Below are 14,711 nucleotides of genomic sequence, written 5' to 3'. Positions count from 1 at the left end.
GGTGTAGAAATTGTGGATGGAAACACAAAGATGACCCTGGGAATGATCTGGACCATCATCCTTCGCTTTGCCATCCAAGACATCTCTGTTGAAGGTACGGCTTCTTGTGGTTTTTCAACTCGAGCTCCAGCTGTGTTTTCATGAACAACAATTCTGCCATTTAGTCTTCACCAGTAAGAGTAATCAGAGAGGACGCTAGTAACAAAGTATAGAAAATTTATATTTAGGCTCATTTTCAGAAACAAACATATGTCATGGTCATCTTAACTTGTGTTTTTGTTTTGTTTTTTGTTTTCTCCCACGTCATAAAGAAGTAATAAGTCATGAATGAGATATGAGTGGCTTTGTAACAGGAAACAAAAAGGAGATGGCGCTCAACAAAATAAAAAGGGGAAAACATCTATGTTGCTTTAGTCACCTGACTACATCAGATTGATACTTCCCTGAGATGGTGATCAGACACTGATCTAAAATATATTGTAAATTGTTTGTTCGGTAAGTTTTACAAAGCTCAGAGTGCTGTCTCAGGTCTTTATTTGCATTATAAGCTGAAGCGTCCCAGATAGACTTTTTTCCCCTACATGTGACAGGTTTTAGATTAGTATTTTATTTATTTGGGCTCATGATTTCAGTTGAATTTTATATATATATATATATATATATATATACACAGAGAGAGAATACGTCCAGAAAGTATTCACGGCGCTTCACTTTATCCACATTTTATGTTCCAGCCTTATTCCTAAATAGAATAATTCATTTTCCCCTCAAAATTCTACACACAACACCCCATAATGACATGAAAATGGTTTAATTTTTTATTTTTGCACATATAAAACTAGGAAATCACATGTACGTAAGTATTCACACCCTTTGCTCAATGCTTTGTTGATGTACCTTTTGCAGTAGTTACAGCCTAAACTCTTGAATATGATGCCACAAGCTTGGTGCAAATATCTTTGGGTAGTTTTGCCCATTTTTCTGTCCAGCATCTCTCAAGCTCCATCAGGTTGGATGGGGAGTGTTGGTGCACAGCCATTTTCAGATCTCTCCAGAGATATTCAATCAGATTCAGGTCTGGGCTCTGGCTGGGCCACTCAAGGACATTCACAGAGTTGTCCTGAAGCCACTCCTTTAATATCTTGGCTGTGTGCTTAGGGTCATTGTCCTGTTGAAAGATCAACCATCACCTCTGTCTGAGGTCAAGAGTGCTCTGGAGCAGGTTTTCATCCACGATCTCTCTGTACATTGCTGCATTCATCTTTCCCTCAATCCTGACTAGTCTCCCAGTTCCTGCTGCTGAAAAACATCCCCACAGCCTGATGCTGCCACCACCATGCTTCCCAGTAGGGATGGTCCCTGGTTTCCTCCAAACATGATGCCTGGAATTCACACCAAAGAGTTCAATCTTTGTCTCATCAGACCAGAGAATTTTGTTTCTCATGGTCTGAGAGTCCTTCAGGTGCTTTTTGGCAAACTCCAGGTGGGCTACCATGTGCGTTTTACTAAGGACTGGCTTCTGTCTGGCCACTTTACCATACAGGCCTGATTGGTGGATTGCTGCAGAGATGGTTTTCCTTTTGGAACATTCTCCTCTCTCCACAGAGGAATGTTGGAGCTCTGATAGAGTGCCCATCGGGTTCTTGGCCACCTCCCTGACTAAGGCCCTTCTCCACCGATCGCTCAGTTTAGACAGGCGGCCAGCTCTAGGAAGAGTTCTGGTGGATCCAAACTTCCTCCATTTACAGATGATGGAGGCCACTGTGCTTAATGGGACCTTCAAAGCAGCAGAAATGTTTCTTCCCCAGATTTGTGCCTCAAGACAATCCTATCTCTGAGGTCTACAGACAATTCCTGTGACTTCATGAGCTCAGTTTTCAGTTTCATGGCAAAGGCTGTGAATACTTATGTACATGTTGTTTCTTAGTTTTTTATTTTTAATAAATTTGCAGAAATCAAACCTGCAAACCTTTTCACATTGTAATTATAGGTTATTGTGTGTAGAATTTTGAGGGAAAAAATGGCTGTAACATGGAAAAAGTGAAGCACTTTGAATACTTTCTGGATGCACTCAGTGTGTTTAAAACGGAACAAGTGGCCATTTTGTTTAAACATGATTTGTGTCAGTGAAAATTTAAGGTGTGTGTCTTAGATATTCTGGAGTGGAATGACTGAAAGCAAACTAAAATTGTGCACTGACTGAGATGTGTGTTTGTGGGACAATGGCACATTTTGAAGAGTTTTTATTTGGATTCGTGGTTCTTACTTTTTAATATTTGTTTAATCATGTAAAAAGTATTTTTTGTTAGTCCAACATCTACAGGACCAGATCATTTTTCTGTCTGCCTGTGCAATGCTGAACAGAATAAGTACACGATGTGATGGGACTGAACATTTCTTCCGTGTCTTCAGACTTCTGTCTCTCTGTCCTTTTTCTTTTTCCTCCCCTATCCAGAGACCTCTGCAAAGGAGGGTCTACTGCTGTGGTGCCAGAGGAAAACCGCTCCCTACAAGAATGTCAATGTGCAGAACTTCCACATAAGGTAACATGCAACAGCTCATGCACACATTTGCATTTCTGAAGACCAATTATTAAACTATTATACAGGAAAGTATTCACAGCACCTCACTTTTTCCACATTTTATGTTACAGCCTTATTCCAAAATGGAGTAAATAAATTTTCTTACCCATTCAAAATTCTACTCGCAACACCCCATAATGACTACAAGAAAGTTTTTTTTTCCTTTTTTTTTTTTTTGAGGTTTTTGAGGTTTTTGCAAATGTATTAAAAAAACACTAAGAAATCACATGTATGCAAGTACAGGAAAAACTCGCCCCACCCATCTTCGTATAAACTGAATACTTGCACTCACCGGACAAACGCAAAGGCCCCAATAATTTTGTATAGTTTTCCATGTAATAAGCATACCGGATTTTTTATAACGTATTTTCACTTTCATTAGACAAAATGTCTTGTGCCATCACAATGTTTTTCCATTTTAAACCCCTTGCATGTACCAGACTGAGCAGTCTGGACTTGCCCAGTCACAACGGAGGTAAAAAAAAAAAATATTAAGCCCAGGCACCGGGTTGTGGCTGCCCCATTGCTCCTAGTGGTTGGATTGTGTCAAACTGTAATTTGGATGGGTTAAATGCAGAGGACAGACTTTGTTGTATGTATATGTACAATAACAATAAAGGCTATATTATTATTATTATTATTATTATTATTGTTATCAGCACTGATGCTAGCTGATTCGAGGAAAGAGGGGCCGTATTTCCTTGTTTATTTTTTCAAACTGTGCTCAGAACCGGCACCTAAACGAGGCAGGCTGTAATTCAAGGCAGACGATTATTAACAAAATGCTGCTTGCTGCCTGCACAGTGATATGGTATTAAGTTTCACACATATCCCTGGGTGTGAAGAACCAAAGACAACCGCTTTAGATCAGTGCCATCTGCGTGGCTGCAAACCCTCCGTAGCCTGCCACGTACCTGCGAAATGACGGAGACTGCAAGGGCTGTGATTGGTCACTTTTTTACTTTCAGTCCTTCCTCTCCCATCATATTTTTAAAGATTTTGCAGTGCGCCCACAATTACATTTCGATCGTGGATCAAAGAAGAGCGTTTGGCGGAAAAGTTGACAAATATGACCAACTTTACAACACAGAGCCTAAACAATTCATGGAGGGAAATTGCATTAACTTTGGTTTGGAGGTTGATGATTGGATAAAGAAGTGGAGCTTATTGAGGGACAAATTGGTCCAGAAAAAGCCACTGTTGCGACAGAGAACTTTAAAAGGGTCACCCCTACATCATTGCATGGCCACAGAGTTATGGAGTTGTAGAAGCATAAATCAGGCTTTAGTATCTTAAGGTACCACTCCGCAGTGGACTTAGAAAAAATAGTGACTCGGCCTGTAATCCTTTTTAATGTGCATAATGCCTGGCACTTATTTAAGGCAGGAGTTTATTTTTTCAAAGATTTGACCCGTCCATTAAATGAGGCAGGTCCCTATTCAAAGTCAAGCGTTTAAGCAAGGAACTACGTAAACTTAATTGGTGCTAGGGATTCCCTGTAGATCGTTCTGCGCCTCCTGACTGTACTAATCCATTACATCCATATAACATATGTATAACAGATTTTGTCCGTTTTGTACATTGAGCTGATTTCAATAACAAACAAAAATTTTTCATCCGCCTGAATCCATTATATGCAAGTTTTACTGTATTCACAGCTTTTGCCATGTAGCTCAACACTAAGCTTAGGTGCAGCCTGTTTCCACTGACTATCTTTGAGATGCTTCTACAGCTTAATTGGAGGCCACCTGGGGTAAATTCAGTTGATTGGACATGATTCTGAAAGGCAGACACCTGCCTACATATAAGATCCCACAGTTGACAGTGCATGTCAGTGCACAAACCAAGCATGAAGTCAAAGAAGTTGTCTGTCGACCTCAGAGATGGGATTGTCTCAAGGCACAAATCTGGTGAAGGATACAGAAACATTTTGGCTGCTTTGAAGGTCTCAATGACCACAGTGGCCTCCATCATCTGTAAATGGAAGAAATTCAGATCCACCAGGACTCTTCCTAGAGCTGGCCACCCCTCTAAACTGAGAGATCAAAGGAGAAGGGCCTTAGTCAGGAAGGTCACCAAGAACCCGATGGTCACTCCATCAGAGCTCCAGCATTCCTCTGTGGAGAGAGGAGAATGTTCCAAAAGGACAACCATCTCTGCAGCAATCCACCAAGAACACAGTCAAAATATCAAAAGAGTGGCTTCAGACAACTCTGTGAATGTCCTTGAGTGGCCCAGTCAGAGCCCAGACCTGAATCCGATTGAGCATCTCTGGAGAGATCTGAAAATAGCTGTGCACCGACGCTCCCCATCCAACCTGATGGAGCTTGAGAAGTGCTGCAAAAATGAATGGGCAACACTGCCCAAAGATATGTGCACCAAGCTTGTGGCGGCATATTCCAGAAGACTTGAGGCTGTAATTACTGCCAAAGGTGCATCAACAAAGTATTCAGCAAAGGCTGTGAATACTTACATACATGTGATTCCTTAGTTTTTCATTATTAGTAAATTTGCTAAAAATAAAATAAAAAAAATGTTTTCATTTTGTCAATATGAACTGTTGTAAGTAGAATTTTGAGGGGAAAATGAATTTACTATCATTTCTGGTCTATAAGACACTGTTTGAACACTGCAGCTTAAACAGTGATGCGGCTGATTTATGGATTTTTACGGGCTTTCTCATAAACTGAAATATGTCAATTGATGCTGCCCATTAATTGGCTGAAAGCTGCGGTCCTCATACGGTATAAATTCACACACACAATAAATAAGCCTTACCTGTTAGTTTTAGTGGATTCATCAACATGTCCTGAAGAAAACGTCTGAAAATACTTAATTCCTTGTCTTGGCTGAAGAAAAGTCCCTCTGGCACTTTGCGCTACAGTTGCGCTTCAGTCAAATCAGTCAGTGGAGCCCCCCTCTGTCTTTGTGCTACAAGTTGAAAAAGTTACAGCGCTTCAGTAACGTCTAGGGATGGGTATTGATAAGATTTTATTAATATCTATACCATTATCGATCCGATTCCTTATCGATTCCATTATCGATACCTCTTGTGAATTTTTTGCATACTTAAAATAGGCTTTGCAGGTTTTCTATGTCAAAGAGCTTTTTCTTATCGTGCACCCGCTCTGTGGATCGGTCTTCCTGCGACCATGAGGCAGTCAGAGTCCATGGACATTTTTAAGTCAAGACTGAAAGCCTATTTTTATTCTTTCTTATGAATAGTTTTTATATTTTTAATCTGTTCTATTCTTTTACTTCTGTTTTTAATTATATATTTGATTTTTTTTTATTTTTTATGTTGAACTGTTATGTGAGGTGCCTTGAGATGGCTTTTGTTGTGATTTGGCGCTTTGTAAGCCGGTTAAATTTAAAATGAATTGAGTCTTAAAGTAAATAAATATGAAACTGGTTACTGGATCCTTAAACTTTGGACATAATAAACTCTACATGGTGGATCTTTGATCTCTGGATATAAATAGAAATAAACAAAATATGTAGTTTTTGTCAAAAGCATTTCCTTTCAGACATTATTGGCATGAATGTCTTTCCATACATCTGAGCTGAGCTCTTGCAGCTGGCTGTCCTGCACGTCAGGATGTAATTTATAAAGAACGCAGCATGTCTCATTTTGGGAGGAAAAAGTTTTAATCGATTATAGTTTCTTGACTGTATTACGTTTTCAAAGCGGCAATTCGTTTAGAAGTTATTAATTCCGACCGGACTCTGTCTCAGCAGAGAGTCGCGCAGTGTTTGGAACTATGCCAACTGAACGGAGGACGATTCTCATATCTTGACTGCAACAAGACAAGAGTCCCAGTTAGTGACTTTAATACGCACAAAATGACTCATGATATTTTAATGGCTTTGAGAGGGGTTAAGAAGCAGACTTGCCGTTTCTGAAGAGCAGCGACTCAAAGAACCACGAGCCAGTGGATCGAAGCATTGTTTCATTGGTTCACGCTTCAAAGTGATGTCGCGCTGCAGAAACTGTTGATTACAGAGCTGCTGCAGGGTCTGTAATCAACATAGAGGAATAATCATTTTCCCAACAAACGCCCTCAAAAACAACGCTGCTCTAAAGGACCGATAAGGGAATCGTTAAGCAAAAAGGCTATTGATATCGGTGGATCGAATAATTTCTTAATGATACTCGAAAAAGAACCGGTTGATACCCATCCCTAGTAACATCTCATTTACCACAGACACCAGGTGATCCTGGGTGCATGCAATGACATTACCTCATGATCCACAAAGAAAAAAAAAAAGTTAAACTTACCGGTGCTCAGTTCTCCGTGTGGAGCGGAGACGCCGTGGGACACCATGCATGTGCGCTGGATGACTTGCTCATCAGAAAAAAAGCATTTGCGGTATGTATTTATTTAAAAGTTAAAAAATATCTTTCTAACATCTCTGTGTATACCCACGGCATATAAACAAATGTGGCCTATTTATGTACAATTTATTTTTTTTCTTTTTAAAACTGCTTTGTGCGGCTTATATCTAGGTGTGCTCTAGTCCGGAAATTACAGTACTCAATTTGGAATAAGGCTGTAATGTAAAATGTAGAAAAAGTGAAGCGCTGTGAATATTTTCCAGATGCACTGTAAATATTCAGTGTTTCTCTTTACATAGTCTTGTTTATTACAGGGGTGGTCAAACCTCTAAAACATCATTTATACAGTAAATACCACTGTAATATCTGATCTGCAAGATAAGTGGGCAATTTTCAACATTTAAATGTCCTTTTAAAGTACACATAATGTAGATTGCACAGGAAGATACAATGCTATAGACTAATTCTGTTTGAATCTCAGTGAAATGTGTTCAGTTTGGCTGCTAAGATTCTATTCCATAGAAAGGTCCCTCCTTGGACCACAAACTGGAAATGACCTAATTAAACTTTTACAGGTTTATAAAAGCTGGGAAACACACGGAAAAGTGCATGATGTCACATGAAGGCCATAGAAAGTGCCACAGTGTGATATAATTCACGGTAATTCATTTGCTAATTCATTCACTGAGTTAACAGGCTTACTAGTAGAACTTATACATCCAAAGCAAAACTTTCCAGCATAAGATCCCTATGTCAGCTTCTTGATGTCTTTCTTAACTTCTCTCCCCCCCCCCCCCCTTTTTTTTTTTTTAAACACAGAGTCAGAGGTTGTTTGGTTTATTTAAAAATTTACACATTCATAGGTGGTAAAATTTTAGTAAGTTATCCTTACACATTAATGGGCAGTTCTATTGAAAATAGTGGGATTCAAATGATACTACTTGTGTAGAGCATGCAGTGAGGCCGTACGTGACTCTCCCACTATGACTGAAATGTATGAGTAATGCATACGAAATTTTGATATTCGTTTTTTTGTTCTGTACAAGTCCTTTTCTCATTTAAGTGTTTCTTGTCAGCTGATGTACAGTGAGTCCGTTAGAAGGTTTTGTATCTTGCCAAAACTTACCAACAGACATCACATGGAGAGCTTTCCCAGTGGTTGCATGTTTACCATTTTTTCCTCTACTTCTTTTTTACTTTTATGTTACTCGTGTTCATGTCCTCAGACTGCGCTTCTGACTGGCCAAAGCTCCTGGTGCAGGGTGTGAATATATGACAGGGCTTGACAGTAACGATTGCCCACTGGAGAGTGAACAGTGCTGCCGGACTCGTGCTTCACGCCCCTCACTTACCTGACGTGGCACGTTCATTTTCACCTGCAGTTAGAATGAAATCTGGGTCTGTTTTTTTGTTGGTTTTTTTTTAAAGAAAAAGATTTATTTCAGGAATGTTCCTACAGCAGCAGGAGTGTTTTTTTCTGATTGACTGTTTTAAGATAAATTAACCCAGTTCTCTAGAAATGCTTGTTCCTCCTCACTTGTCTCTGTGTGGTGTCGTAGTAAATAGACACACAGCTCGCTCTCTTGCTCGCTCACTCACTCTCTGTGACGCATGCGCAGTTGCACTCAAATTTCAGTGCAAAGTTGAATAGAGAAAAAAGTCTTAAAAGCAGAGCAGTGATTAAAACAATAAATCCTATAATGCCCGTAACTACTGTTGAATTCAGAAATTAATGGTTTATTTTACAGATTTAAGACTTTACATTTTCTGCTCCTTGTGTTGGAGGCGCGGCTTAATCCAACTGCTGCTGCGAGGGGTGCAGGAAGGAGGAAGAAGGTTCATGTTCTGTCCATCCAATGTTAATATTTTTAACCTTTTAAACATTATGACCTATGCGTAACATCAAATGACATAAATAACAAAATAATGAAATATGACATTTGCATCATATTTAACTTAAATTGCCATAAGTCGTGGCTCTTACTACAGCATTTTCAGACAGTTTGAGCATTTGGACTCAGATATTTCTTGACACAGTCCCGTGTTTCAAAGGCAGAGTGAAATGTTGGGACACTACCAGTTTGAACAAAAGGTGAGATTTTGGCCTTATCTACACGATAAACATGATAACATTGTGTTCACTGTGAACATAATAAAAAAACAACTTGAAATGGTCATGGCTGGAGGAAAAGGGCGAGGTTGGAGATGATTTCTCGGGCTACATGAGGAAGCTGAATGCATCTGGTATCACAGCCATTTGAAGTATGCTTCACATGGAAAACGGTGCCTCCTTGCTTGAAAGTTTGTGCAGTCAACACAACAACTTCCAGCGATGTTTCTCACCACAAAGGTCATCAATGGTCAGCTCTTTGTTTAAAAAAAAAAAAAAAAAAACTGGAAAAAAAAATGTATTCACCAAATTTCTTTTGTTCATGAAGTGATGGCTTTCCTGTTGGCTCTAGGTTTTTGGTGAAAAATGGATCATTTGTTTTGGATGTGTTGACTGTGCTTAAAAAGCTGATCACTCACTCACTTAATGTGACCTGATGTTACTGCAAGCAACCTGCAAACGCCTGTGAACTACTTAAAATGACAGTGAAACTTAAATTCTGAGTGTTGATTTAGGTTGTTCAGGAGTCATATTGCCTCATTTATAGCTTAGTTCAATCTAAGCTGTCTCACAGACACATGATAAAGCAGCGCTGAATGCAGTATTAAAATTATTTTACCTCATATCAAATAGAACCTCTTTGTTTTGAATCTACGCAGCTATAAGTGACAATTATTCTGCTATTGAATAACTTTTCAAATAGGTTTAATTGAATATTGTTCAGTTAGCTCACCATACATTGCTCTGCAATTTAAATTTTTAATAATTGTGTCCTAGCTGTGACTTGACTTCTATATCATGAATGGAAAGTTGTTGTCATTGAAATTAGTACTTTTTTCCGGTTACCACGTTCACCACTCTGTGTACATATATAAAATAAATATGGGCTTTTTGTTCTATTCTTCCTTAAAAATGTACTCAAAATGCACCATTTGGTAAATCATTTTCAAAAAAAAATTCCAGGGGAGGCGACCCAGACCCCCACTTGTGGGAGGGTAACCCCCTCCCACACCCTCCACAAAGTTGGTGCTCACAGTCTGACAGTTTCAGATTTTTTGACCTCACCCTACTTGCATGTTTGGAATAAGAGAAAACTTGTAATTTTTATTATTTTTTTCTGTTTGCCAGTGATTTTTATTATTATTATTATTATTATTATTATTATTATTATTATTATTAGCCTATTATAAATATGAAGAGAAAATCAAACCACTTTTAAATTTTTGCTCATCCTTTTTTGACCAGGAAAAAGAAACACAGCTCGTATTTAATCTTTTGCATTATACAGTGGTCCCTCGTTTATCGCGGGAGTTACGTTCTAAAAATAGCCCGCAATAAACGAAATCCGCGAAGTGGCCAGCGTTATTTTTTACAATTATTATAGACGTTTTAAGGCTGTAAAACCCCTCATTGCACACTTTATACACTTTTCTCAATCAGGCATGAACATTTTCTCACTTTTCTCTCGTGTGTAAACACTCTCAAAGTTCAAACCTGAGTAGAAAAATAAGACCGACCTGTTTTCAGACCCAAACATTTGTTTGAGAAATAAAAGTAGAATGTTTTCCTATAAATAATTATGATGGCTTTTAGAACTAACAAATTTAATTTTAACGATCAACATACGAGATTGGAGACACAAAAAATTATTAATAGTGACTGACCAGTATTTCACAGTTCCTCTGATTGCGCCTCTTCGTCCTGGTGCCGCTGTGCTGTCACGTCTTTTTCCACTGACTCACACCTCGCTGCAGGTGTCTTTTTCCGAGTGTAGAACACAGTTATGGGTAGTTGTTGGCGCTCTTTTTTCTTCTGGGCGAGAAGATTCTTATAAACAGACACGCAGAACACAATGCGCGTGCTCTCCCTTCGTGGTGTCGCGACCAGCTGCTTGATGAGGCCGCGGAACACAACGCACTGTAAAAAAAAAAAAAAAAAAAAAAAAAAAAAAAAAAAAAAAGCATGCAAAATTGGACTTAAAAAAAAAAAAAAAAAAAAAATATATATATATATATATATATATATATATATATATATATATATATATATATATATATATATATATATATATATATATATATATATATAAGGTTTCTATAAAAAGGTAGACGGCGAACAGCTTATGACTTGGCCGTTAAAAAAAAAAAAAAAAGTCAATTTATTTTCGATTTATTTATTTATTTATATTAATCCCTTTATATATGTCTTGAAACCAGGAAAGTCGATCTGCTGGATGCAGATTTTGATGTTACCAGTGGAAATGTGACATCATCCATTCATCAGAGCCCCAAATTCACTGGATGAGACTGATGAAGCGATATTTGCCGCTGCACAAATTAGTTCAATTCGTTACTAATCAGTTTACTCAGCAGCCAGTCTGCTCTGTGTAAGCCTAATCCTGTCAGCTCTCAGAAGCTGAGCAGTGTAGTTCTGGTTAGTATTTGGATGAGATACATCTTTGGAAGACCAGGGGCTGTGTTTTTCTCCGGGTAAAACTGCACACACTGTAGCTGGTATTTTGGCCCATTCCTACATGCAGATCTCCTCTAGAGTAGTGATGTTTTGGGGTTGTCGAAGGGAAAACACAGACTTTCCACTCCCTCAACAAATTTTCTATGGGGTTTAGGTCTGGAGACTGGCTAGGCCACTCCAGGACCTTGAAATGCTTTTTACGGAGCCACTCCTTTGTTGCACGAGCGGTGTGTTTGGGTTCGTTGTCATGCTGGAAGACCCAGCCATGTTGCATATTGACCCCTTGGGATGACATCTTGCGTGGAGCCCCAGATCGAGGGAGATTATCAATGGTCTTGTATGTCTTCCATTTTCTTACAGTTGCTCCCACAGTTGATTTATTCACACCAACCTACTTGAATATTGTATATTCACTCTTCCTAGCCTGGTGCACATCTACAATTTTCTTCCCGGTGTCCTTCAAGAGCTCTTTGGTCTTGGCCATGGTTGGGTTTGGAGTCTGACTGTTTGAGGCTGTGGCTAGGTGTCTTTTATACAAATGAGTTCCAACAGGTTCCATTAATACAGGTAACAGGTGGAAGACAGAAGAGCCTCTTAAAGAAGTAGTTACAGCTCTGTGAGAGCCAGAAATCTTGCTTGTTTGTGGGTGACCAAATACTTATTTTCCACCATGGTTTACAATTAAATTCTTTAAAAATCCTACAATGTGATTTTCTGGATTTTCTTTTTTCTCATTTTGTCTCTCACAGTTGAAGTGTACCTATGTTGAAAATTACAGACCTCTCTCATCTTTCTAAGTTGGAGAACTTGCACAATCGGGGGTTGACTAAATACTTTTTTACCCCTCTGTAGTTGTCAACATATTGTAGTTCCCACTCCTCCCACTTACTAGTCAGCTTGAAACATTGAGATAAACAGTTTTTCAGAACCTGTATTAGTATTGAATACACTGGAAGTCTGTTATTCACAGCCTCCATGAAATCCTCTTTCACTGCATTAAACTACAAGTGCTTTCTGGATGATGGCTGGTTGTGAGCAGAAGCACTGTCCAGTCACAGTCAAACTTGACTAATCCTAAGTGCCTCAAGGTCAGCTAACCTGTCTTTTGTTGTTTTTGTTTATCTAACAGCTGGAAGGATGGTCTTGCCTTCAACGCCCTGATCCACAGACACAGACCTGAGCTCATCGATTACGACAAACTCAGAAAGGTGCCAACAAATGACAAACATTGCTGCTGTAGATTCACATCGCAACTTTATCTTTTAATTTCAAAATACTGCTGAAAGCTAAAATGAGATTGTTTTTAACTTACTTGAACTGATCTAGAATAGATAACGGTTAGCTAGCACATAAGAGTCACACATGCTGATCAAATAACCTGAAGTCTGAAAACACAAGCAGCTAATATGACAGACAAAACATCTTTAACTCTCATCCAACAGTCTACTGGATGAATAATGCAATTTGAGCCTGTGTGCATGTTTCTTGCATTCTGATGATGGAATTGTTTTTTTAGGATGACCCATTGACCAATCTGAACAATGCCTTCGAGGTGGCTGAAAAACACCTGGACATCCCCAAGATGTTGGATGCAGAAGGTAAGCCTGAAAATGAGTGTATGCATGCAAGACTGCTCATTCAGCTAAGAGGGGAAAAAAAAACTTTGTCTGTTGCTTTGTTAGTAGAATGACCAAAGACTGTGTAATTATCAAAGTTGGTGAAAACATTTAGTCTAACCCGGAGTGGTGTGACGTCTGTTATACAGACTTGGGTCCCAGCTGAGTTGAATTCTTGTATTACGTCCATGATTTGAAATTCTCTTGTGGGGAAAAAAGTCCACCATTATACCTCAGCATAGCTGTGAGACTTTATGTTAGAACGATGAGCAGTTTTCCCTCCATCCCTGCTTTGACTTCCTCTGGAATATCTTTCCCTGTGTATTAAGGTATGATTTCTGTCAGCTTTTGAGCACTGACATTATTTTTGTGTTGAGCATCGCGGGTTGATTAGGTAATCATGTAAAGTTGAATGTTTTCGTGACAAAAAAGTAAAGATGAAAAACAAGTATGAAGCTTCTGCCTTCTGAATAATAGGCAGCAGAGGGCAATATCCTCATTTGCCACAGACTTCATCGCTTAATTATCAGTGGTGGGAATTGTTTTTTCTTTTTGTTTTTAGTGGTTTTACACATTGTGTGTTTGAGGTTTTCACAAATTATACTGTGACAGTGACAAATTTGTTTGACAGTGGGAATTAAACGATGTGCTGTCACATACTTGAACACTGTTTACGTGCTTATGCACTTTTCTGCCATGTTGTGCAGATGGTAGATTACTTTTGCATAAGTAAAGCAACTGCTGATTACTGTGTTCATTAATTTATGACACTATAATGTTCAGATGAAGGCTCAGTGTTATGAAATGTTTAAATCTTTGTGATTCGTTGATATGATCTGTGGCTCATTGTGCAACTTATGAAATCATAAGTACTAAGTCCTAAAAATTCCTCAGGCCCATCAGGTTGGTACTTATTCCCAGATACTAGGGATGGGCAATATATAGAGTAAAAGTTATATCAGGATATTTCATGCGATTTTTAAGATAATGGTGTGGATCAGTGGCTCCCAACCCTGTCCTCGGGGACACCCTGTTGAACACATTTCCCATCTCCTTGCTCTGCTAAAAGCTGATGAGCTCATCCAGGTGTGTGTTAGCTCTTGAGTGGCTGAGTACACCTGAGTCAACTGACTGTGAAGTCTACGCCCAAAGGTGTGCAGATAAATCTTAACAGGTTTGATGTTCACCTCTTTCAGTCCCCGACGTTGCCTCTGGGAAATGTATTTGTTTCAACGCACACACACACTCACACACACTGCACAGCTTCCAGTCATGATTGAAATGAGTCATCAGGCTGAAATGTGAACACAGGCACCCTGACCACCATGTTTAAGTTACTGCCCCCCACCCCAACTAATTAGCCCTTGACATCCTGTTCTCTTTGTAAGTCAAGCCCTTAAAAATCTCATGTATATTTTAAGTTGGACTATTGATTTTAATTGGTGCTATTTAAAGAAAATTAGAATTTTTGTATGCAATTTTGAGATAAAACTATGTAAACACAACGCCTTGTTGGTTATTAAGGGCCCGGTCACATGGCACACGACAATAGCTGAACAAAAGTAAAAAGTCACAAATCAAGAAAAGGTAGACGA

At 38.9% G+C, this 14,711-nt stretch overlaps 1 protein-coding gene across 2 annotated transcripts in view; it reads left to right on the top strand.

Moving 5' to 3' along the window:
* Positions 1 to 14,711, top strand: part of LOC117508808 (alpha-actinin-4) — a 162,847-nt gene that overhangs the window by 94,342 nt on the left and 53,794 nt on the right. For both annotated transcript variants that reach the window (XM_034168643.1, XM_034168642.1), the window contains exons 4-7: positions 8 to 94; positions 2,456 to 2,543; positions 12,630 to 12,708; positions 13,017 to 13,098. In XM_034168643.1, the coding sequence (XP_034024534.1) occupies positions 8 to 94; positions 2,456 to 2,543; positions 12,630 to 12,708; positions 13,017 to 13,098 (336 nt within the window). The remainder of the gene's footprint in view (positions 1 to 7; positions 95 to 2,455; positions 2,544 to 12,629; positions 12,709 to 13,016; positions 13,099 to 14,711) is intronic.

The sequence above is a fragment of the Thalassophryne amazonica genome, chromosome 4, assembly GCF_902500255.1.
Source record: "Thalassophryne amazonica chromosome 4, fThaAma1.1, whole genome shotgun sequence".
Lineage (NCBI taxonomy): Eukaryota > Metazoa > Chordata > Actinopteri > Batrachoidiformes > Batrachoididae > Thalassophryne > Thalassophryne amazonica.
This window is presented reverse-complemented; position numbering and strand designations above follow the sequence as displayed.